This window comes from Opisthocomus hoazin, chromosome 1, assembly GCF_030867145.1.
Source record: "Opisthocomus hoazin isolate bOpiHoa1 chromosome 1, bOpiHoa1.hap1, whole genome shotgun sequence".
Taxonomy (NCBI): domain Eukaryota; kingdom Metazoa; phylum Chordata; class Aves; order Opisthocomiformes; family Opisthocomidae; genus Opisthocomus; species Opisthocomus hoazin.
Genome location: NC_134414.1, coordinates 81,564,572 through 81,589,556, shown reverse-complemented (window position 1 = coordinate 81,589,556; position 24,985 = coordinate 81,564,572). Strand labels below are relative to the sequence as shown.

Below are 24,985 nucleotides of genomic sequence, written 5' to 3'. Positions count from 1 at the left end.
TGGTAAAGTCAGCTTCTGCTGGAAAAGAAAAAAAAAGAATTAAAAAAAAAAAGAATCAGCAAACCACAAGGCACACATTCACTCCTGAATTGAATACTTTCTTCTTTTTTTTTTTGAAAAAATACAAAATAATCCCTTTCTCTTCTCCTTCCTAATTTTTGTAATGACAGTTCAAACTTATCAGTCGATGTTGCAAAAAATCTTAAGCCAAAAATTAGAATTTCTGCTAAAAATCAATTGAACAACAAATGCATAGCCTGCCTTATCCTGATCCTTTATTCATCAGTATAGAATCAATAAAACATTTATTTTACAAGGAAGAAGAAGCTCTTGTATATTGCTGCTCTCTTGGCCAGATTTCAAAGCAGCTAATTAAATCCTGTCTGCCTTAACTGCTCCTGTAGTTTCCATTTAGTGAGTTGTGCATTGCTTTATTTTATCTGCACCACCCTGACAAAACGCTCTAGGGGGGCATCCCCCAGAGAAGACTGTTTTCCATGGTGGGAAGAGTGGTCCACGGAGACCCCTGCTCGAATGAGTGGGTGGGCATGAACTTCTCCAAGCTATTGACACCAGGCATGCCACTCCTTCCCACTGGACTTCTCACCAAGTCCGTGCTTAGTGCCTTCCCTTGCTCCGCTTGTCCCACAGCACGTGCTGTCTGGCGTAGCTCGAGTCTGGTGGGCAGTATTTATTAGGACGGATCACTGGGCAGTTGAACACCAGTACCTCCTTGCTCTCTAGCTGACTGGCCAGCGTGCGTATAGACCACCGGGAGCTACCAGACTTTTTCCTGGCTGCCCACCTAGTTAGGAGGTAGAGTTTCTCTGCTTGAGAGCCTTGCTGTGAAGCATAGATACCCTGTGTCCCCATGGGTCTGAGTGTCACAGGCAACTCACATGCACTGGTGTACCAGCACGGTTTGCTGGTAAGCTGTGTTCTGCTTTGGGCTGATTGGCCTCTTGTACGCACTTTCAGTTCAGAAAGCTTTTAGAGCCTTCAGAAAATGAAAGCAATGTGAGAATGCATAATGTCAATATTATTTTTTTTTTAGTTTATGATTATAGTTTTTAATTCAGTGTGGAAAATGTACATACAGAGCATAGAGCGCTAAAAGAGGCTAGATTTATATGCATAGGCTTTGAAGCCAGATCATTCATGTGCAAGAGGAATACATTTTATGGTTTTAAACTGAAAGAGGGTACACTTAGATTGGACATAAGGGAGAAATTCTTTGCTATGAGGGTGGCAAGACACTGGAACAGGTTGCCCAGAGAAGTTGTGGATGCCTTCTCCCTGGAAGTGTTCAAGGCCAGGTTGGATGGGGCTTTAAGCAGCCTGGTCTAGTGGAAGGTGTCTTTGCTCACTGCAGCGGGGTTGGAACTCGATGATCTTTAAAGGTCCTTCCAACCGAAACCATTCTGTGATTCTAGACCTACTTGCATGGGAGATGCAATCATGGTACAGGTACAGGAGCCTACGTGCTCCTATTTTTCTGGTACAGAAAGTCAATAGTGCATGAAATGAAATCAAATAACCAGTGTTGATTTTTTTTCCAACGTGGTATTTGAACAACGTGATTCTAATAATATGGGGTCTCACAAACAAAACAGTTGTTCAACGAAAATCCTTGTCAGTTCTGTATCACAGGTTATTCCTCTGTCTTACATAGTCCACTGATGTCAAATTCCTGGAGAGCAAAAAGCACACTCAGAGAAAATGGGAAGAGAGCAGGTAATCATTGCAGGGTTCTGCCAGAAGTGTCTGCTCTGTGTATCCAATTTTATATCCTTCATATCTATAGTATGTTATTGAAGTCTGATTCCCCCCTGCCTTGCAAATCATTTGCATCTCTGCGCTGTGATATAAAAGGCTTCCTTGCTGATTGGGTAGCTTTTTATATCTTCTCAGCACTCGTGTTTCTCTGACATAGATATCTATGCAAAGTACAAGGCTTTTGAGGATCCGATGCTTGTAATTCATGCTTCGTTGCCACAAGGTAAGTCAAAACAGCACTCTCACAAAATGTGGGAATGGTAAGTCATGGGGAGCGTTCACCGTCCTGCTGCCTGGCATCTGAAGGACTAGACCCAAGCAGAACAAGTCAGAGTAGTCCCCAGCCCAGCTTCCCTGCGAGCTGCCTGCCAGACAAGATCACTCTAATTCCACTCAGGAAGCTTGTCCCGTGCCCCAGCTCGTGTTCTGCACTGGTGAGGGAGTGGTGGCACCTGTGGAGAAGTGCCAGGGTCAGCTGCCAGCTGGCTGCCAGGGCCGGCTTCGGAGGAATGCTGCTTCCCATGGCTCAGCCCCACACGGGAAGCCTGTCGCGGCTGAGGAGCTCGTCCTTCAGGTTATAGGGTTGAAATGTGCATGAAGCGTAAGGTGACATTTTGAGTGTCTCAGATCAGAGCACAAATGTTACTGAATTTAAAATGTAACTGCAATTTCCTGACTAATGCCAAGTCACTCTTATATTCATGCAGTGATTATTCTTTATTCTTAAAATACCCTATTTAACCTGAGGCGCAGGTGATATCGCTATGATGATGGCGCTACGTTATCCAGCGTGTTACAGCTCAGGCCATTGGTTGGTGCAAGGGCTGTTTATGATCAGCTGTCCTTTTTTATTCTCTCTCAATTTATATAATGCTTTTGTAGCCTGTTTGTTTGTGATACGCTTGAACAAGAATACAGCAGGAAAAAAGAAGAAGAAAAAATAAAAAGAGTTGCCCTGGAGAGTCAATGCTGTTGTCTTTTACTTCCTGTAGCTGAGCTGTACGATTTAACATTGTGTCTCCAAAGTTTCTGAGTCCATTCAGATAACATGAACAGTTAAATTGCTTCAGTAGCCTCACACGTCTGCAGAGAGTCAGCCTGTTTGCTAGCGTCCCAGGCTTTCTGTGGTGGGGTGTACAGGATATTATAAATAAGGTACTGAATGAGAAGGAGATAACAAAAAGAACTCTGGAACAAACTTGCTATTCATTCAAAATAAAAACGTTGCACGTAGTAGCAACCACAGAAAACTGAAGGCAGGCTTTTCAGCAGAGCAGGAACACCCCCAGCCTGGACATTTGCTGCACTGAGGGTGAAGGTGTAGAGGATGGAGCTGTAGCTGCGGCTGCCACAGAGGCAGGACAACATCTAGGGCGAAGGAGAGAGCTGGGGAAGAGAGATCTGCTCCTGGGTGTGTACCCCTCTATCTCCCTCCACCAGCAGTGGCTGCTGCCCCACGGCCCCGAACCCCTGTCTCCGCATCAGCAGTGACAGCAAGCAGCGCCGCTTCCCCAGGCACTGGCAGAGGCAAAGGGGATCGGGGCAAGGCTGTTTTGCTACCCCCAGGAGCCCCCTGCTTTAGGGTCCTGCCTGCTTTGCCTATGAGCTGTCAGTGACTCCAGGAATTGCCTTTGGTGCTGCTAAGCACAAAAAGCTTAGATGAGAGGCTGCAGTAGTTGCAAGAGTGAATTGTCACGGCGCAGGAATTTGTGGAAGTGATGCTGAGGCCCCAGTCGGGAGGAGCCTCAGTTTAAGTGACATACCTGCTAATTTGCCTGGAACTAACCTGCTTATTTAAAAAAAGAACAAAGTACTGCTGCCTGTGTGCGGTGAAACTCAGCTAATCAGCAGTTCCTAGAAAGTTTGACTTGAAAGAAAGGCAGATTCAGCGTCCAGATGAGAGAGGTGCACAGGAGTCTCCACAGGTAATGTTTTGCCGTAACTCTCAGTCTTTGTGTGCCTTCATCGCGCCTCGTGTTTGGCACAGACCCAGCCAGCCATCCTTGCTCTAAAGGCTGTGTATGGCATAACTGTGGTTACACTTGCAGCTGCTCTCCTTGCCCCATCTTTTGATCCATCTCTTTACCTGTGTGTAATCCGGTGTGTCGCTGGGGCAGGTGCAATGATTGCCTGACTCATCTGTACCGTGCCCGACACAGGAGCCTTCATCAGAAACTAGTAGGTCCTGCTGCAATACAAACAGTAATAACCAGGTGTAGTATGATCAGGCACAGATTTACTGGGTGGGAGCAGGGTATGTATGTGTGGGAAGGGTATGTGTGTGTGGGAAGAGGGCACTGAGGAAGGGGAGAGTAGTTTGAGAGCCTCTGGGTGATGATATCCTGGGGGTTGGTGCCTCAGCATTTCTGTTTTTACTAGTTTGACACAGAGATTCTAGCAGGTACCATGTAATTTTATTTTGACTTTTTTCCCCACCATAAATCAGACTTGGTGTCTGACGGGATAATCACCAGAACTCCAGCAAACAACACGCCTGCCAGTGCTAAGCTGTTTTTCTTCTGACGACTCAATATAGAGCTGTTTGGTTGCTGCATATTGCAAAATGCAGTACATCTGATGTTTGCGCAACTCTGTTTTCCTTCTGATTATTTTTATGTGCATCTCCCTCTCTCTTTCTCTCCTGTATACAGATGTTCGTATTCACCCCATGGAGCCTATGCCCAAAGCAAACTTGCCCTTGTGTTATTTACCTATCGACTACAGCATCTTCTGACTGCAAATGGAAGCCATGTGACTGCTAATGTAGTAGACCCTGGAGTAGTGAATACTGAGCTCTACAAGCATGTCTTTTGGGTTGTGAAACTGGTCAAATGGATGACAGCCTGGCTATTTTTCAAGGTATGCAGTTTTTTAAATAATTTTGGTGCCGTGCCCCTGCATTGTGAGAGCTGTAGTCAGCACAGTGCTGAAGGTGTTTCAGAGTTTATCGCAATGTGTGGTATTTATTGCATTTCTCTGTGCTGATGAGATGTACAAAATTATTAAAGACAGGCCTTCCCCAGAGCAAACACTTATTTTGAATGGAGGGAACAAGCTCTCACAGTAAGGGAAAGGAATGTCTGCACCGACTGTGCCCATGCACTGATTATCTCTGCCCTGATCTATCCGGGTGCCTTTGTGCGTACGTGGGGGCAGAACGTCACCCTAGCATGGAGCCAGATTATGCAAAGTGTTCCTCGGAAATGTCTTGTGCGGCCTCTTAATCAGCAGACATGCTCCGGCATGGTCTACGTGTATGCAACATGTTACAGAGAACAGGGCAAAGGGAAGAAGGAAGCTGTACAAAAATGGTGGTGGGAAGTGGCCATACTCCAGGCTGTGCAGGTTCAGATACTCGTGCTCTGGGAGGTGGGACAATTTTCGTTTAGCTTTTTCATCCTGGCACATACTTGTAATAGTAACTGATTTTCTATTGTCTGTTCCTGGTCTGCATTAGGAAACTTAAAACTCTTCAATAAAACTGATCCAGAAGTGGGGCACACCCAATTATGGTTAACTTCAGTAACATTTTGTAATGGTGTAAGTAGACCAATCTGAGCAGTTTAGCTGTGTAGCTGCAGTCTTCTCATGCAGACAACCCTTAGGAGGACTCGTGCTGAGAAAATGTACTGCTTACAACTCTTTCAGAAAGTAGTTTTGGATTAAGTGAATGGAACCTGATTCCATTAGAGAAAATTAAGTGTCCTCATTAAAATGAAGTATTTTAGATCAAGGGGCATGTCCCACAACGCAAATTAATTTTAAACTTTGATATGGTAATATCACTAGCTTTAATTTTGGAAGTGAAACTGGAGGCTGAAAGAGTGACTGTAAAATAAGATGCAAACAAATAAACCCATATTTAAAAAAATTAATAGTATCTTCTGAGTACACCTTGAATATTGCAATAAAATTGTAATAGGAAAGCTCATAATATGTAATGCATTCTTAAAGAAGCAGAATGCAGCTTTGCCAGACCGTATACATTAAACTTGTGTTGCCTCTTCTGATTGCCATTTCAAATATCAGTCTCGGGTGGTGGTGTTTTTTCACAGAATCACAGAATCACAGAATCACAGAATCACAGAATCACAGAATAGTAGGGGTTGGAAGGGACCTCTGTGGGTCATCTAGTCCAACCCCCCTGCCGAAGCAGGGTCACCTACAGCAGGCAGCACAGGACCTTGTCCAGCCGGGTCTTGAATATCTCCAGAGAAGGAGACTCCACAACCTCCCTGGGCAGCCTGTTCCAGTGCTCCGTCACCCTCAGAGGGAAGAAGTTCTTCCTCATGTTCAGACGGAACTTCCTGTGCCTCAGTTTGTGCCCATTGCCCCTTGTCCTGTCACTGGGCACCACTGAAAAGAGCTTGGCCCCATTCTCCTGACACCCACCCTTCCAATATTTGTAAGTATATATTAGGTCCCCTCGCAGCCTTCTCTTCTTCAGGCTGAACAAGCCCAGCTCCCTCAGCCTCTCCTCGTAGGGGAGATGTTCCAGTCCCCCCATCATCCTTGTAGCCCTCCGCTGGACTCTCTCCAGTAGCTCTTCACCTTTCTTGAACTGGGGAGCCCAGAACTGGACACAGTACTCCAGATGAGGCCTCACCAGGGCAGTGTAGAGGGGAAGGAAAACCTCCCTCGTCCTGCTGGCCACACTCTTCTTGATGCACCCCAGGATCCCATTGGCTTTCTTGGCAGCCAGGGCACACTGCTGGCTCATGGTTAACCTGTCGTCCAGCAGGACACCCAGGTCTCTCTCCGCAGAGCTGCTCTCCAGCAGCTGGACTTAGTTCATCTTGCTAACATAACAGTTTCATGCAGATCATAGAATCATAGAATCATAGAAAGTTTTGGGTTGGAAGGGACCCCTAGAGGTCATCTAGTCCAACCCCCCCCGCAGCGAGCAGGGACACCGCTAACTAGATCAGGTTGCTCAGAGCCCTGTCCAACCTGGTCTTGAATGTTTCCAGGGATGGGGCCTCCACTACCTCTCTGGGCAACCCGTTCCAGTGTTTCACAACCCTCATGGTAAAGAATTTCTTCCTTATATCTAGCCTAAACCTACCCTGTTTTACAGAATCACAGAATCACAGAATCACAGAATAGTAGGGGTTGGAAGGGACCTCTGTGGGTCATCTAGTCCAACCCCCCCGCCGAAGCAGGGTCACCTACAGCAGGCTGCACAGGACCTTGTCCAGGCGGGTCTTGAATATCTCCAGAGAAGGAGACTCCACAACCTCCCTGGGCAGCCTGTTCCAGTGCTCCGTCACCCTCAGAGAGAAGAAGTTCCTCCTCATGTTCAGACGGAACTTCCTGTGCCTCAGTTTGTGCCCATTGCCCCTTGTCCTGTCACTGGGCACCACTGAAAAGAGCTTGGCCCCATTCTCCTGACACCCACCCTTCCAATATTTGTAAGTATATATTAGGTCCCCTCGCAGCCTTCTCTTCTTCAGGCTGAACAAGCCCAGCTCCCTCAGCCTCTCCTCGTAGGGGAGATGTTCCAGTCCCCCCATCATCCTTGTAGCCCTCCGCTGGACTCTCTCCAGTAGCTCTTCACCTTTCTTGAACTGGGGAGCCCAGAACTGGACACAGTACTCCAGATGAGGCCTCACCAGGGCAGTGTAGAGGGGAAGGAAAACCTCCCTCGTCCTGCTGGCCACACTCTTCTTGATGCACCCCAGGATCCCATTGGCTTTCTTGGCAGCCAGGGCACACTGCTGGCTCATGGTTAACCTGTCGTCCACCAGGACACCCAGGTCTCTCTCCGCAGAGCTGCTCTCCAGCAGCTGGACTTAGTTCATCTTGCTAACATAACAGTTTCATGCAGATGTTTAGGTTGTGCTCAGCATTTCCTCTAGAGCCACAAAATTCTGACAAAATTTCCATGTCTGAGAGTGAGAATGAGTCTCTTGTTGTTTACAGTACTCAATTCCATTCAGCTTTATGCGTGTGCCCAGCGAGACGTTTTTGTATTATACTGACCACGTTTAGACACAGAATGGGATGTCACTGAACACACACAAAATGAGTTTGGATTTATCACGAGGGAGTCTGATACTTACAGCTCTAATAATAAAGCCGCCGATAGCTCCTGATCACTTCCTATTCTTTGGATGAGACAACAGCTGTAGAGGAATTCTGCCTTGCGACAGGTGACAGACAGACCTACTGACTTGCATGGAAGTGTGATGGGTGTGCTGCCTGAAAAGCAAATGCTTCAATTGCTGCTTGAGTCAGAATAACTTCAGGTTTGGATAACTGAATGCTTCGGTTACCGAGATTGAGATTCTCACATTTTTATAAAACACTCAACATGTTTTCCTATAAACCAAAGGAGAGGGAGACTCTTACTATCACTCTTCTTTGCGACTTCTGAGTTACGCCTCTGACTTCTACTCTTTGCTTGTTGCTTAAGATATGTTTATGTATTCGGGATTGACTTTGCCTTCCATTCTCACATTCAGGAGCACTTCATCACGTAGCTACGCCCTGTTCAGCTCCAGCAGAGCTGCATCACAAGGTGATGTTTAGCTCCACGGCAAGCTCACGTTGAAAGCCTGCCTGGTGATTCCAGTAGCACTGTACCGAGTGCCGTAGTATCCAGCATTCAGGCCTGGGTGGGTCTTGTGTTGGTGTCATGCACTCGGGTAACTTTCCCCTGAGAAAAGTAAGAAAGCAACTACGAGAAAACTCAGTTGTCTGATAATATTAACTGATAGTTGGTATTACGGATTTCTTCTCCCCTGGAATTTCATTCCCAAGTGCACATATATGAATCTTCCTTCTAGGATTATGGCAGTAATACAGTGAAAATGAAGTGATAGCTCTCTAATCATATTGGCTCAACTAACTTTCATCACCCTGAAGTATTCCGGGGCGGCGTCTAAACGCATGCAGGAAATTGCTTCACCCACTGCAACCTGGCGCTCGTCAGAGCCAACACAGCCCAGATACCTCTGGTGAGGAAATGCATCACAGATTTATCACATCGCATTCCCTAAGGAGAGAGGCAACATGTTGTTTGATTTAATTCCAAAATGTTGTGGCAGAGCCTCCACTACCTTTAAATGCATTTCCACCAGTTGCGTTCAAGTCAAATACTTCCTAGGGGTTGCAGCCTGGCCCCTGCTCTCGCTGGGCTGCTCAAATTTGAGGCGGCTCAGCGTGGCAGACAAGGCTGTTGGTTCGACATCTACCTCAGAGCCGCCTCAAGATGTTTAGGTACTTAAGCAAATAAACCTACAGTCTTGTAAATAGGCCATGATACATACATTTAATTTACTCAAAGTATTAACAGCTTGAGTTTCTCAGAACTGTGAAACATTGTCTTCTGGTTTTCATATGTAGCTCAGTAAAAATCTCTGCCATATCAGTTTGAGTTTCTTTTTCCCCAACAAGCTGCAGTGAGAGGCATCTCTGCAGAAGTAAGATAGGCCAAGCTAAAGGAGCCAGTGACAGTCATAAAAATTGTGAAATGAATGCCTGCCCTTTAGCAGTGACGGTTTCATTCTTTCCCAGCTCTATTCTTTCTCAAGAAAGTTATTCTCTACTGTGACACTTGTTCTTTAAATTTCCATTTTGCAAATGTTTCTCTAAATTTTTAATAAACAGGAATTGCACCTGTCACACAGAGGAGAGAAATTATGTTTATTCCTCAAAATAATAAATTGATTTCTACCACTATGACTTCTCAGTAAATAGAAGCTGGCGAGCTGTCACAGTTCTCTGCAGTGTGGTGAAATATGTTATCCCTTAGGAGTTTTTAACATAAAGTGTTCTTCTTTTTGAAGACATAAAGTCCAAATTAGTAAACAATAACTAATTAACAAGATAATAATAGCCTAAAAAGACATTGGTTGGGCATCAAATTGCAATTTAGCCAACTGTGCAACACACCAGTTCTAGTGACGGGTACTGTCCAAGCTGGAAGCCAGGAAGGTACCATTTCCCTCTCACAATTTCTGTTCCTGCTACTGATACTGAATATTCATTCTGAAGCCAGATGGGCTCTGCTTGTGATACAACTGAAATGCCTTAGAGTGAAAAAAATGTTGACTCTCATTAATGTCCAATGGCAGGGACTGTTCTGCTTTGTACAACTTCATTACGCCATCGGAGTAGAGACATTTCCCACATAGCAGTGCTGTGAACTTCCCCCAAACCTGCTTTATGACAAGCTGGGTGCACGTGTCATTATCAGATATAGAGTATTCGGTCCTTTCAGCTGCCTCAGACTGGTATTTAGGAAGGCATTGTGGAAGGAAGACTGTGCATCAGATCTTGTCTCAGCTGTCATTTCCAAAGACATAGTGCCGTGTAAGTGATTATTGACTGACAAACTGAAAATGAGTAGGATTAGTGACCCTATCGGCCTGTAAAAGCGGAAGGAAAGGCTTCAGGAATACAGGCTAGAAATCAGCCAATACAAAACGAGTTAATTTCCTTCGTCTGCCAAAATAGGCTTAATTTTAGTGTAATTTTCCTATAACATTTTTAAAGAAACGCTTCCAGTCTTTAAGTGCTGCTAGAAAACAAGATGTAAAGAACCTGGATTCATCATTTGTGCCAGAGGACATAGTCACGCAGGTCTCATTGCAGCATTTCTTACTCAAACCATCCCTTTGGCACTCTAAATGTAGACAATTCATTTCATCCCCCCCTCCGGAGGTGTCAGAAGACAAACACATCACCACACAATAACGCCAGCTGTACAGAATGAGAATAATTAAATTCTACAGCTGAAAGCAGCAATTCATCAGAATCAACATCTTTGGTCCATGTGAGTGTGTAGTCCTCATGTAAAGCTAGTCTGGAATTTTCTCTCAAAATGAAAACTCCTTGCAGAAACATGTCATGTGCGGTTATTTTTTACAATATGCTTTGCGGATCAGAAGTGGGATTCTGGTCAAAATCAGAGAGAAAGAATCAATATATCCCAGTAACTCTGATCTTTAAACAGGTCCCATATTTGTACACATTGATACAGGAATTTAAGCTTCAGAGCCATAGAGCTTCTTTTTTCCGTCGAATAAATATTTGCTTATTCATACAGCTGTAGGACGAGTCCAGGGGAAAGATGGAGGGACCCGCCTGACAAGGATAATGAGCAATCCGCCTTTGAGCTACCAGATCCTGGTGATCTGGTGTTGGATGTGAATCCCTGGACTGGGGTTGGCACCCAGGTCCTGCCTGTTATAGGGTATGTGGATGCACTTTGGCTGTTTTATTTATTCTAACTGCTAAATAAGAAGGCTTTGGAGCATGGACTGGTTTGAGTCTGTCCTAATTAGGATTCGACCCCTCTAAAGGAGGCTGACTCGAAGAGCACACCTACGTAGCACTGGACCCTGGTCTCCATGGAACCTGTCAATCCCCTACAGTCCCAAGATATCACTGTTTTTGTGTGTGTTTTCTCAGGTCTAAGTAGCCAAAATGTATATTATAAGACACACATTGAGAGCTGCTGGAGAGTGTTTTGCTGGCAGGGAAGGATTTGTGTTGTGTGCCTTGGTGTGTGGCACGCAAAGGGGTAAGGCTGGAAGAGCACAAAATGGGTGGAATTGTGCTGGAGTGCATCAGAGGGAGTCAAGGCTGTTGAAGCTCTAGTTTGCAACTCTTACCTGGAGCAGCTGCTGGTGTGATCTATGCCCAAACCACACCCAGGCTTTCCCTTGGAGGGCGTGAGCTGGAACAGGCCGAAACACAGCCATGCAGCGAGCAAAAAATGAAGCCGCGTGCAGAGACATCCATTTTGTGCCCTGTCCCACATTTTTAGTTGTTCAGTTAAACAGAAAGAAGAACCTTTTTTTTTTTTTTCCTGACAGTGAGAAATGGGAAGACTATCTTCCATCTTTCAAATGTGTTCACAGGGCAGGAAAACCGCCTCTGTGTCTAACTGCCTGCAGGTTCGACCCTTTTCAGCCTGGAAAATAGTCTAAAGAAACACAGGTTAAACCTACACTGTGCGTTATGTAAAAACCTATGCTTGCGCTATAGGAAATTGTTTTGCAGTGAAACTTCTGGTAAGTGACAGAAATGTTGCGATACCCTTTTACTGGCAGGTCAGAAGCATACTGAAAACAGGCATTTGTACTGTGTATCCCTAATTCCTGTACGGTAGAGGACTGTCAATTTAACTTGGCAGCTCAGGCAGATTCTTTCATTCTGTCTGAAAGGAATTAAATTTGTATCCAAGAGTGAAAAAATAGTATCTGTATTGCTGTAATGGGGAGAGAGTAAGTAAACAGTTAAGAAATTGTGAAAATATATGAGCCTAACCAGTGTTAGCACATCAGCTCATATCGTCCTGTAATCTGTAATTATTTTCATATTCAGAACACATGAAGTTAGTTAGGAAAGGCATTTTCCATCAATCTGTTTATTCCTTGCTAACATTTCTCGGAAGTACTTTGCCGTGCATTTGGTTAAATATCTCTGCATGGTAATCTATGCCCAGACTTTCTGAAAATGGAACAAACGAAAAAGAAGGAAAATAATTTGCTGTGGACCAAAAACATTCCATGGACTCAGTACTAATTCATGTCAGTTTAAAAAAATGTAATCACAATACCTCTAGTGTAAAGATCTCAAAAAAGAGATTTAAAGGTTGGGGAATTAGAGAAAACCTTGAAATTTCGACTAGATCATTAACCTTTCACTTTCAATCCATAATCATTATAATTAGGGGTTGTAGCATCACACCACTGTAATTCTTCCACAGAAGCCTGGGAAGTTTTACCTCCATCACCACATAATTAAAATTCCATTTTCTTTCAGTCAGGTAGTACAACGTTGTTGGAAGCTTGAACCCACTGGCAGCAGAATACAGGGCAGCCACTTATCTTTCTCATCAGAGTATCTTTCAGATATCTCTTTGAGAGATAGAAGGAGCAAGAGAAAAAGGGGACCACTCCAGCCCCACTGAAATGACCCGTTCAGAAAGGGTAGGAACAGGAGTTACAGACAGTTCCTCTCTTCCACATGAAAGAGCCGTAACACTGAGTTAAGGAGAAAGACCACCGGCTTCCCTTGGAAAATCCTGCAACGAGCTTGCGGGCGAGAAGCAGTTTGTAATTAGATCACTAAAATAAGGAGATGCAGAGGAGGAGGTTGTGGGAGTGCATATTCATATATATATATATATACATGGACAGTTTGCCACCAGGCATGGTATGCGTTACAGATCAATTAATTTTTCTTTGGGGATAGCCTACCTAAATTCTTAATTATTTTGCTACTTGTAATGCATCTGTAACGAAACAATGCTGATAAAATTTATATTGCAAAGCCTTATAACCTACTTAGCACAAAAAAATTAATTTTAGGAGTGTTCTGGAGATTTGTAAGCACTCCTTTCCCCTCTCTGAATGTGAACTTCATTAATTTACCAGTAATACAAGGAGACTGAAAAACCTTTCAGTGTGAAGTAAGGAAACTCTTCCATGAACAACACAAACACCATTTTTAACGGTTATCCTGAGCTTTCAAAGGGTGGCAGAAAATGCCATGTTCTGCCAAGAAGCTGAGAACATCCCCGTTTCTAGTGATCTAAGGCATCTATGCCTGGAAGTCACCTCTGACAGGGCTCCTAGTTCAGAAATGTCTGGGATATGAAGGCCTGCAGCAGAGCTGTTCGTCCAGTGATCTCCTTATGTTTGGAAGGGAGTCACTCCTAGTACTGGATCTGTCTTATCCCAAGATAAATATCTACAGTTGGCCAGATGGGCCAAGTCCTTTAAGTGTCAGCGTATCCCTGTGAACTACAAAGGAGTCCTCTGGTGGCAAACTCAGCTGTAGATGTCTGTGCTGTATAAAGCTATAAAATTAGTTAAGATGAATCCCATCCCAAGGTACAGGACATTAAATTTGTGTTATTTTTCTAAAACCAGAGGTAGTAGCAAAGAACTGAAGATAGTATGTTTCTGGATGTGCATAGTAGATAGTAGGAACTGGAAAGGTGTGTTTACGTATCTGGGGCACAAGTAATCTGCAATCCATTTGGATTTTCGTATGGCAACTCTCTGGTGTTTGGAGTATCAGCCTATTTCCCGTGTAAGTGGGAAATGTGTTCGTAGGCAGCCACAGATGAGGAAATCCCAGTTACTTAAGAAATGTATTTCTCGTACATGTTTACAGTCCATCGTGTGACTCCACTATTTGTCACGTAGATATTGCCGTGCATATAAATAGGTAGTTACATGTACTCCCTGTATGTATTTGTAATAGTGTAATGTATGTAATAAGAGACATAAGAGAGAGAACCACAAGCACCATTCACCATTTGAGAAGGTGCTGGAAACATGAAATACATTTTTAAAAATAGCAGGACCTTCCAGCAGTTAGTTAATGAATTTTTAGAAGTTTCAATTCGGAAGCCACTTGAATAACTCTGGCTTTAGTAAGGATTTTAACAATTTCAAATGCCAGCCCCAAATGTTCATGTTTGCATTTTAGAAAGGGTACTGAGATAACTGCAAGACTTAGTTCACAAGGTTCATTTCGTTTTCCTTATGTTCTCAGCTAAATACATGGGATTAGGTGGCTTCTAATAGATAAACATGAGAAGGGAATTTGGTGCAGTGGCTCTAGCCCCCATTTTTCTAGAACGAATTTGATCCTAGAGGTGGCACAAACGCAAGTCATTAATACAATCTGTCCAGACTTAGTATCTTCTATATGTCATTACTTATTTAAATATTCTCTTTAAATTGGGTCTGTGAGTCTCTTCAGGGCATTTGGTTGTTGCCATTTCAGTGCTGGAAAGGGGAAGTAACCACAGGAATTACGTTACCATGCACCGGACGCTCTGTGGGCAATACAGAACATATGCAGAAGAGGATTTGGATGAAACCTAAGCAACGTGCAATAAAACAAGAATGAACTTGGACAGCTTATCATGGGTGGGATTTATAATGGTATTTGTGTGGCCCCGTCACGCTGACCTACTTTTCTGTCACTGGAATAGGAAGGAGGTACTGCTGCTGGTCGGGCACGGTCTGAAAAAAGTAAGCATTGCTCCCAATGTCTCTTCATTGCTCAGCAAAGTCTTGGCGCTAGCCACCACCAACTTACAATCTATAATTACTCTCTTGTTAACAGTTTATCCAAGTTACTATATACATTTCTTCTGAATGTGTAGCCGGGGCCAGCGTCGGTGCCCGGTGCCTGGCAGCCCTCTGCTCCCTAAGCTTTGCTGCGAGCGGCGTTGTGCAATGGCTCCCCGGCTGCCTCGCACCCCCGCAGCAGGCAGCACTGTGCTGGAGCTGAGTGTGTCTCGGGAAGAGCGGTACGGATTGACTTATTCAAGATTTTTGCCTGCAAAGTTCTTGAAATGCAAAATGCAGTCTTCCACAGCATCTGCCGCTTGTCGCGCACTGTCCTCAGATGGTTAAAAATGTAGAAAGAGAAAAGCTGTCCCATTGTTTTTGGAGCTCGGAGTGTTGAAAATTAAATTACTCACAATGAGTGTATTTTGACAGGTGTCTCTGTTCTAAAAATGAATGTAGAAAAGGCACTATGGGGCAGCATGGTTTTTTTTTCTGTCAAGGTTTTACATTGTCCAGGTACAAAGGCTATTTTTGTGACTGCCCAAGCTGTGAATGCAGCTTGGTCAGTCCTCAGAGAGGAGTTCAGTTATCACCACTCTTATACATCACGACCAGTAATGACAACTTAAGCCCCCATTCTCCTTTGCATATAAAATCATGACTTCCATCGTCATGTAGTTTTGGTACTTCATCAGTGGCTTTGCACAAGTCTGGCTGACGAGAACCTGCCAAACAAGTAAATGATGCCCAAACCTAAAACCGTCCTGGTCCCAATCTTATTGTGTGTTCTTGTAGCAAGGATTATCTGATCTGACTTCACATCCTTTATGTGGAGTACAGTCCTTATGTAAAGCATTTCACATGACTGATCCTGCTCCTTAGGGGTTCTCCTTGATCTGGGACTGGCCTGTTATATTTCTTGCCTAGTTTAGATTTGTGGCACGCGTGTCCTATTTTATATGCCTATTATCTGGGGAAGTGGATTAAGGCTGGCACAGATACACCGAACCCTAATTGCTTTAGAGGGCCTGCAGGTCTCCAGAGAGATGTAGTCAGTACTTCAAATGTTTATAATACTAGATTCAGCTGAAGTTGCTTGAAATCCATTCAGCAAGCAGATCTAGAAGGCAGGAAGCAGAGTGTTCTACGTAGTCTTTTTTTCTAAATGTAATTACCTCGTTGATACTATTTTATATACACTCAGTGCTCAGTTTTGGTTTTGGTGGTGCGGTGGGTTTGTTCCCCCTCGTATTGGGGCAAGCCTATTTCATATGAAACACTGTTTCAGCTGCAAAATATATCCATCTACTAGTATGTTGGCTGTATAACTTCTCTTATGAGAGTTTCACCCCACTCTGCACAGCACTGGGTCAAAGGCAGAATGGTGAGTCATGTTTCCAGGCTTTCGAAAAAGTGATAAAATATGAAATGCGTTTGTGCCGAGGTACCTGGATTTGTCACTCCTGGGTCACTACACAACAGTTTACTCAGAGGAGCCAAGGGGATTATAAAGCCCCTCCAGTGCTCAAAAGGAGCACTCGTTCATGTAATGCACAATCTGTCCTGGGCTGTCCTGGTTGGAAAGAAAGCCTTTGCAGCGTTAGTGTCATTAGACTTTACAGATGTGAGCAGGTACCATCCTGCTTAAGGATGGTACCAGTCCTATCACTGTTCCCATAAGGACAACACATCTTTTGTGTGCTGATTTCAGTTTTGACTCTGTAGAAGCTCTAGGCAACAACTCTTTTTTTCCTCTTTATTATAAAGTTATATCATGATATCTAGCAATAGCCTTTAATCAAAATAAACAGTAGTGAGATTGCTTTTAAGGAAACAATTTTGTTGAGATACGAATGAATTGAAGCAAGCTGGCTGGAAATGTATTTACTTTGAGAAAGTGAGAAAGAAATAAAACGAAAGAAGTAGGAAACTTGTTTCTAATCATTGGAATCAGACTCTGGGAAAAGCTTCCACACAGAGTCATGGCTATAGGAAAACTGTTGGTTTCAAGATAAAGTTTAAATAGGTTTATGGAGATCAGCTGAGAGGATATCTGCAATATGAGGAGATTGGAGGTGTCCCTAAAGGTCCCTGCAGGCCCCTGTTCCTTCTGAATTCCTTTTGTGTTTAGAATTCAATTGTTTTACCTCAGGTTTATCTGTTTGCTCCCATGCTATGAAGAATTCCCATGCTATGAAGAAATCCAGTATGAGGATCCAAAAATGAAGAGTTACCAGCAAATATTCATTTTGATTTTGAATGTGTTGAATAGCCAGAAAATCCTTCTTAAGGAAAACCCTTGGTGAAGATGTGCCACTTCTTGCACTCACCTCCATCATGGCCTTTCTAGACGATAGTTCTTCCAGTTCTTTGCTGATGAGCTGTGCTGAACTGTGCTTCCAACAGTGCTGGCTCTTGTTTACAGGAGAAAAGTGAAGATGGGACCATGGATGAGAATGAACAGCCTTCAATGAAAATGAGAGTTTATTGTCCTGGTCGAGAAATGTGTGCATGCTAATAAAAAATAAATTAGCCAAGGTAAATTTAAAATGGAGATGTAGAGTTAGTTGCCATAGCTACCCTGTTAATCTCTATCTGGGTTACCACAGTGTCCATTCTAGAAGCTGAGGAGTGCTCAGGAGACCCCTTCGAGCAGCGAGGCCAGGCAGCCAGGGGCAGTGGTAGGCAGGGCGTGATGGTTGTACAAGAGACCATGGCTTCCCCTGTGTTTCCACAAGCAGCTCAAGACCATTGTCTTGGGCCTTGCTGACTGTCTGGTTTGCATCTGAAGTACCTTCAAGATGACTGACTCCGAGGAGGCTTGCAGCCCTGGTGCAAGTCAGCTGAGGAGCTCCAACTGGTAGTCCAGAGTAGACTAGCAGGGGTTTGCACAGTGAGGATTTCCATTCCTAAAAAGTCCAGAACAGAGAGTTTTGTTCAGGATTTAGCATGAGGGAGAGAAAGGTACTCTTGTGTTCCTGTTTTGTGGTGGCAGGTCTGCCTCACCTGAATCGGTGTTTTCACCGCTACTTGCTGTATTTTTCTTATGGAGAAATTATACTGCAGATTTTAAAATGTGAGGAAAAAAAGAAATCTTTTCCTTCTTTTTTTTTTTTCATTTTTGTGGATTTATTTATTTAAACCACAATGTGGTGTTTTAGAGGGGGCAAAGCTGGCTGCTTGGTCTTTCTTGGGTGGGCCCTTCAAAACAGAGCAACAGATCTGCTCCTGCAAACTACTGATCATAGATCCATTGTATCCGAGATGTGTCGATGCTCCAAATTCCTGAGTTAAAGCTTTGCCCTCTGGTACAAATGGATGCCTAGATTTATAAATAATTATTTGAATTATACCAAAAATTTGAACTGTCAAGAAATAAATGGTGTGGTGCACTGAAACAGACGTCTCTTAAGCTGCCCTCAATTTACCTGTATTTCAGTAATCTCTCATTCACCTTTCATTGCTGTCAGCAGCCTGTAGGGTTTCTTCTGCAAATATGATGGAAAAGTCTGTCTATGAGTCCTGTCACTGAGATGTATGTGGGTTTGCCACTTCAAGTAGTTAGTAAACAGAGCATAATTTCTCTGGTAAGAACACGGCATTGCTCGGTCATTTGTACCAATAGGTATTTCTTCATGTAAACAGCGTTCTCACATAAAGAAATTCCTTATTTTCATGTATAGTAGGTGGGAGGTGTTTTTGTTAAGTAGGTGTGTGTAATTTCATTTCTTATTTTTCCATATTTTCACAGTCAACGTGTGTTTCTGTAAAATTTTTGTTGACAGTAGGTATTTATTAACAGGCTTTTGCACGTATTTTCTTATTACAGTTACAAAGTGCCTTTATCATAGAAAAGCAGATGTATTGAAAGTGTAGGAGCCTGGCATATCTTTCATGTTTTGGGGTCCCTTTGCTACAATCTGTGGAAACTAGATAATATGCATTTTAAAATATCACTTACCTTGAAGTATAGAACTTTTTGATATACAAAATTATATTAATAAAATGTAATTTCCTCTTGATTAAATATACTAAGCCTACTGTAAATTTGCACATTATTATTAGGTAGTTTTAAATAATATTTTTTCAGTTCTAATTTCAGTCACCTGCAATACCTGAGAGTTTTTAGGGAAGATAGACAAATAGTGCTAACAAAACGCAAAGCACTGAATATTCTGGAAGATCTTTTTCATTGGATCTGCTGTTTGTTATTGTCACTGTAGATTATAGATGAAAGCACCTGCAATTATCCTCCAGTTAATGTGCTTTTGAAATGGAAGAAAGGGCAGAGCTACAATGCAGCTGGAAAGCAGTCAGCTAACCTCCATTGCAGACATTTAAAACACCTATTCAGTGGGGCTTCTTAATGATAAAATACATAGGGCTGGCTTTTCTGACAAGCCGTGGAACGTGATAGATGATAGTAACCTTTTCTCTAAATTAAACCGGGAAACCAGGAGCTGGCAGGGCAGTGCGCTCAGATGCACGTGCTTTGGGGTAGCAGCTTCTTTTCCTGTTCCTCAACCCACCAATACATGTTTTTATGTCTGTTTTAAAGTTATGTTAATATGTTCTGTGCTATGTTCTCATCTCCATTTCACTGAGCCTCTTTCACACTTTATAGTTTTGAAATAGTTATATTTGTACTTATTTAATGTAGCAGCAGTTAGCGCAGGCTGGAGGACTGCCTAGATTTTATCTCCTTTTCCACACGAAAGCAAACACCACGAGTGTGAGCAAATCTCTACTACTTGCGAATGAAGTGTATGCTGAGAAAATCTTTGGTCTTATTTTGTAATTTCTTGTAGTTACCTAAATAAGACGAAAAACCCTGAGTGAGATTTTTTGAAATAAGTTTACATTTTCAGAAGATTTAAAGAGCATACTTGGCTTGGGCATCTATTTTTGCTTATGGAAACGTTTTCTGTAAGAACGTGTACCTCAGTGCTATTTTCTCTTCAAATTTCTCTTGGTGGTTATGTTTTTTTTTCCTGCTGTGGTGATCTACAGCTAATTGTAAATTCTTCATAATATTAATGTAGACTAGAAGAGGAATATTGCCTCATTTTTCAAGAACCAAACCACATTTCTCCATTTTATTGTATTAGTGATTAAAAAAATACCGATGTTTTCTTCTGCAGAACTGTAGTAAGACACCCAAATCTGCTGATTTCTAGTCACAGCTGGGTATTTATTCTTTTGAAAATCTCTCCCTCCAATCAGATGCTGCTGGTAACTGTTGTCAGGTGTTCAAGTAGCTGTGCTGTGGTGGCAGGCGTGAAGTTGTCTATTTGTTTTCTAAGCAAAGACCAGATCTTTATTCTGGGGTAAGCAGACAGATTTGCAGTGAAAACCTGAAGTAAAGGTGCATCATTTCAGGCTATAAACCAGCCACGTGTCAAGCTGCATGTAACAAAGAGAGAAACGTGAGAGCCAGAGGTAGCCTGCTCCTTCACTGCCCTGTACATCTAGGGTATTTGTTTACGCAAGTGATGAACAGACGGGCTATTCTCTCCCATGTGTTAACAGAGGAGAATTCAGATTTGTGGATTGGACTACTTCATGCTTTTCCCTTGCTCTACATAGAGATGGCGATAAGAACAAGGCAAAGGGCTGTATTTAGAGAATTGGACCAATGAGAACTCATCGGTTCTCTTTAGAAGCCAGTGATAAGTCTGTCTCCCTGGGAGACTTAAACGAGCATTGAGGCACACCACCTCTGGCTCCGGCCACCTCATGTACTGCTGGTTACTCTGAGCAGTAAGCCATTGCACACTGAAAAAGAAACTGTGAAGACTAAAAATTTGAAGTCCTGCAGGTTTTTGCTGGGCCCGTGAGAGGTGAGGTCTTGATCATTTTGTGACTGACAATGTCTTTTGCAAGAAAGAGCTTTGCACAGAGTCCCATGGCTACAACACTCCAGTAATAGTCATGCTGCTACTGACTGTTAGTCTTATCCATCAGAAGTCTTTTTGTGTTTTATTCTAGTGTCGTTAATATATTCACATTAGCCTTTAATATATTCACAGTGTTACAGGCAGGAAAAATTACATCGGGATGAAGCAACGAAGGTAAATATTGCTGAAGAAATTTTAAATAATGTGCAGATCTTTTATGGGCATTGATTCATGTGCTTCATGGTGTCAACAATTGTTTGTGAATTACAGCCATTTTTTTTCTCTGAACAGAGCATTACTCCTGAAATACAGTCATTACCTATTGATTAGCTCTGTAGTCATTTTCATGCATCAGCAGTTCCGATAAAAAATAAGTAGCACTTACTTTACACCAATGTGTAGGATGCATACATTGTTCATGAAGACCTGAAAGGAGTCTTCAAAATATATTTTAATTGCAGAGACCACATTGACATTTCCAATAGCTGTAAGTCTCAGGATAAATGGAAAAAGTCTGAAGGGCTTTTTTTTTTTGTTTAGGTTTTTTTTTGATGAGGGAGTTGTAAATGTTCTGCTGTCTCAGGACAGGGCTGCAATGAAAAGGACATATTTGTCACTGTTTGGTGCTAATGTAATTTCCGTTTTGTCCTACTGTATGACTCTCCTTTTAACCCCAATTGTCGGTAATGTGCTATTTTTTGATTAAATGATGAGACCTGAGATTCAGCAAGGAGAAAATAATTAAAACTATTTGTTTCACAGACTGTCAGCAGCTATTAGGGATTAGAAAAATATGAATTGAGATTTTTTTCCCCAAGCCATGTTACAGACTTTGCAAAGTTCACAAACAATTGTAATCCTCTTTCACTGAACATAGATTAAAGGTAAAGGTCAGTTATGTTTTGGTCACTAAGGAATTTATATAATTGGCAAAACCCAAACATTTAGATTATTTTTTATATAAAGTGTGCTGCTTGGGAAACTCTTGCTTCTCTATTGTGGCTCCCTTACAGAGCTGGGGGACTCAAAACTAGCCACAGCAGGCGTTTGCAGAGCAAAGGGGGCTTTGCAGCTCGTCCCTCCAGCACAGGAGCAGCTCATGCCCCGTGAAGGGCCGAGCAGCGCAGGGATCATGGCTGATGCCGGTGGCCTCCACGTCCTGGGGCCAGCCCCACTTGCGCTCTTTCCCTGCAGCCCCGTGCATCCAGCAGTGCAGCATGCTGTCACGCCACCGTTTCGATGCCCCTTGTGATTTTTCTGCAAGAGAGGCCTTATGTCTGCCCTGCTCTAAGGGCTGGGCACTGCTTGTGGGCCCACTGTTTCTCTGCCTTCTCAGATCTGGCTGGGTCAATGCATTGGCAAGGTTTCACCTAATCTTTTCCTCTTTCCTGCTCCACGTGGCATACAGGCTGCAAAGGGGATCTGACCCAATGGGGCAGATGCCTGGCACGCTGGTGTAGGAGCCCCACTCGGTGAGGTTCCACTGAGGGCCTGGCGACAGGCGTTTAGGAATTCAGGAGGAAAAGGGACTGAGGAAGAGCTGGGACTGTCTGCGAGATCGTCATGGGGCACGATGAAAGGACAGGCGGAGAAATGGGTGAAAGTTTAGAGTGCAGACGTGCTTTGCATACCACCTAGAGAAACAGAGTCCTAATCTTGATTGGAACAATTCAATTCTGCTGTGAAGTGCGTATTAAATAACAATCGGCGGCTGCGGAGCTGTACAGACTTGCAGGTGAAGAGCAGAATGTTAAGCAAGCTGCCGGGCGGGCAAGGCAGCGGGGAGGGCTGGGACAGGCGGTCTGCGCTGGCGTTCAAGCCTCTGCTCAGACCTCAGCCTGCTTTTTTATGAGTTAAAAGCAGTTACTAAACCGCAGCACAGTTCTGCATTAATTCAGCTGGAACTTTTCCCGGGAAGCAGAAGTTTAATCATCCGGAGCATCGCTGTTTGCAGCATATCACCATGAGGGAGCGAGAGGGGGGGCTCATTGATCGGACTCTCAAGGCAAACGGACATGTGTAGCAAAATGGCATTACCAAAGAAAGTAGCTCAATACAAGCTCCCTAAATAAAGCAAATTATTTTGGCACCAGAGGAGTCCGTAACATATTCATCGAGCCACAAAATCTCACAATATTTTTTTCCCATTCTGAACAACTGCTCTAACCTTTCAGTCAAAAAGCCCTGTGAATACAAATGCAACAGAAACTCTCCTCAGGCACTTAATAAAAAGAAAAGGTTAATTCTCACTGCGTTGTTTTGGCAATTGATAGTTCTCCAAGTGTAAATCTCTATGTCATGGCTACCTATGCCCTTAATCAGTCTGCTGTCAAAACCCCAGTCAGAAGCTCTCTGCAGAGACAAGAGCTATCTCAGAATGAAATAAAGGGAATATGAAGATTTTCAGGAAGATTGTTGGGATTTTTAACATTCTTGCCTTGCAACTTTTTGTTTATTTGCTTGTTTTTTAATAGCAAATCGGGAAAAGACTTTGTGTGTGGAAGGGATTAAATGTTTTTCTCCTTTCCAGTTTTTCATTGTGCTCCTTCAGGTAACGAGATTTGACTGTTCACTATGGATCTCATTTTTGGAAGTTGAATGAATTCTTGGAGCGCCATGAACCAGGACAGTCACTCAGGACTGGGGTGTACCATGTCACCTGTACAGCAACAGGACACTTCTGCTGTGACTTCTGTCATGTGGCAAAAGGAACAGGAACACAGGAAGGAGCACTTCTGTCAGCAAATCCAGTCCTGGCCTTTGCAGGGGAGACACTTTTCACAAATGAATGGCTCCATCTGATACTTTAATGAAGGTGTACAAAAAACCTTAGAAATAAGTCAGGACATGAAAATTAACAACTTCAGTGGATAGTAATTCTGGGTCTTGCTACTTGCTAGTACTTAACAATTTTCAGTACCTCCCACTTCCCTGCTTTCCTCTCTCTGATCCACTGGCCTCCAACTAGACTCAGTGCCGCTGATGACAACCCTCTGAGTTCGGCCATTCAACCAGTTCTCAATCCACCTTACTGTCCACTCATCCAGCCCACACTTCCTCAGCTTCCCTAGGAGGATATTATGGGAGACTGTGTCGAAAGCCTTGCTGAAGTCTACGTAAACAACATCCACAGCTCTCCCCTCATCTACCCAGCCAGTCATGCCATCGTAGAAAGCTATCAGATTGGTCAGGCATGATTTCCCCTTGGTGAATCCATGTTGACTACTCCTGATAACCTTCTTTTCCTCCACTTGCTGCCACCTTTGTTTTTCTCTCTCTGTCCCCTTGCAGATGCATAACACTGTCACCGCTCCCCAGGCTAACATCCCCCTCTGCACCGTGGGTACAAACCTGCCCTTCCTTCAGGCTGTTTAGCTGATAAAATGCAACGTGTTTAAACTCACGAGTAATTGTTTGAAAGATGGAACTTTTTTGCTTCCGTTTCAGACCTTGAGAAGCATTTGTGTGGCTGAGAGTTTGCGTGTTTGCTCTCTCTATAATGAGCTCTGCGGTAAAAGATGTGATGCCTCAGATCTTGTCTGACACAATTTTAGAAACATGACTAATCTCCTTGAAATCAATGGCACTATTTGCCTAAAGTTATATTTGTCTAAAGTTATACACGTTCATTGAGGCTCTTCTGAATTTAAGCCATTGACAGGTTCCTTGGCGGACAGTAAAGAGCCCCAGGGTTGATTTACCTAAGCAAAGGGATTTAAGTTACAGAGCTGAAATTCACTTTCAATCTACACAACAAAAATCTTGGTTTGAATAATTAGAATGAGTCCTCCTTTGCATTTGCCTTTTTAGTTATTTTTTTTGAAACAGATTGATTCTGGTGGGTTAATAAGCATTGAGATATGTTGATTTGCAACAGAATATAGCCTTTGCTTGTGAATTTAGTACTTCTCTCAGGTAACCGAGAGGATAAGCTACGTAGACAGCTCCATAATCGTATGGTTTCGGAATATGTCTGTGATTTCATGACTTGAGCATTCTGTCTTGACACAAAATGGGAAACAGTAGTTCTGTTCACAAGATGACTAACTTTTTTCTTTACCTTTTTTTACAAGCTCCTTCCAGATGAAATACAAGTTTAACTGAAATGAAGAGAACTGTCATTTTAAAGGGGTTTATTACTTAATGAGAAATACCTTGAAAGTATTTGGCACATTTTTCTCATCAAAATTGAGAATGTATAATCTGTAATTATTGATTTGAACTAACTAATTCTGTTTACTTTATGTGTCAGAAAGACAGCATTCG

General features: G+C 43.1%; 1 protein-coding gene across 1 annotated transcript in view; it reads left to right on the top strand.

Annotated features, from left to right (window-relative positions):
* The window catches only part of DHRSX (dehydrogenase/reductase X-linked), a 171,214-nt gene that overhangs the window by 134,981 nt on the left and 11,248 nt on the right, over positions 1–24,985 (top strand). Inside the window, exon 6 of the mRNA XM_075427790.1 lies at positions 4,428–4,635. Coding sequence (XP_075283905.1) covers positions 4,428–4,635 — 208 coding nt within the window. The remainder of the gene's footprint in view (positions 1–4,427; positions 4,636–24,985) is intronic.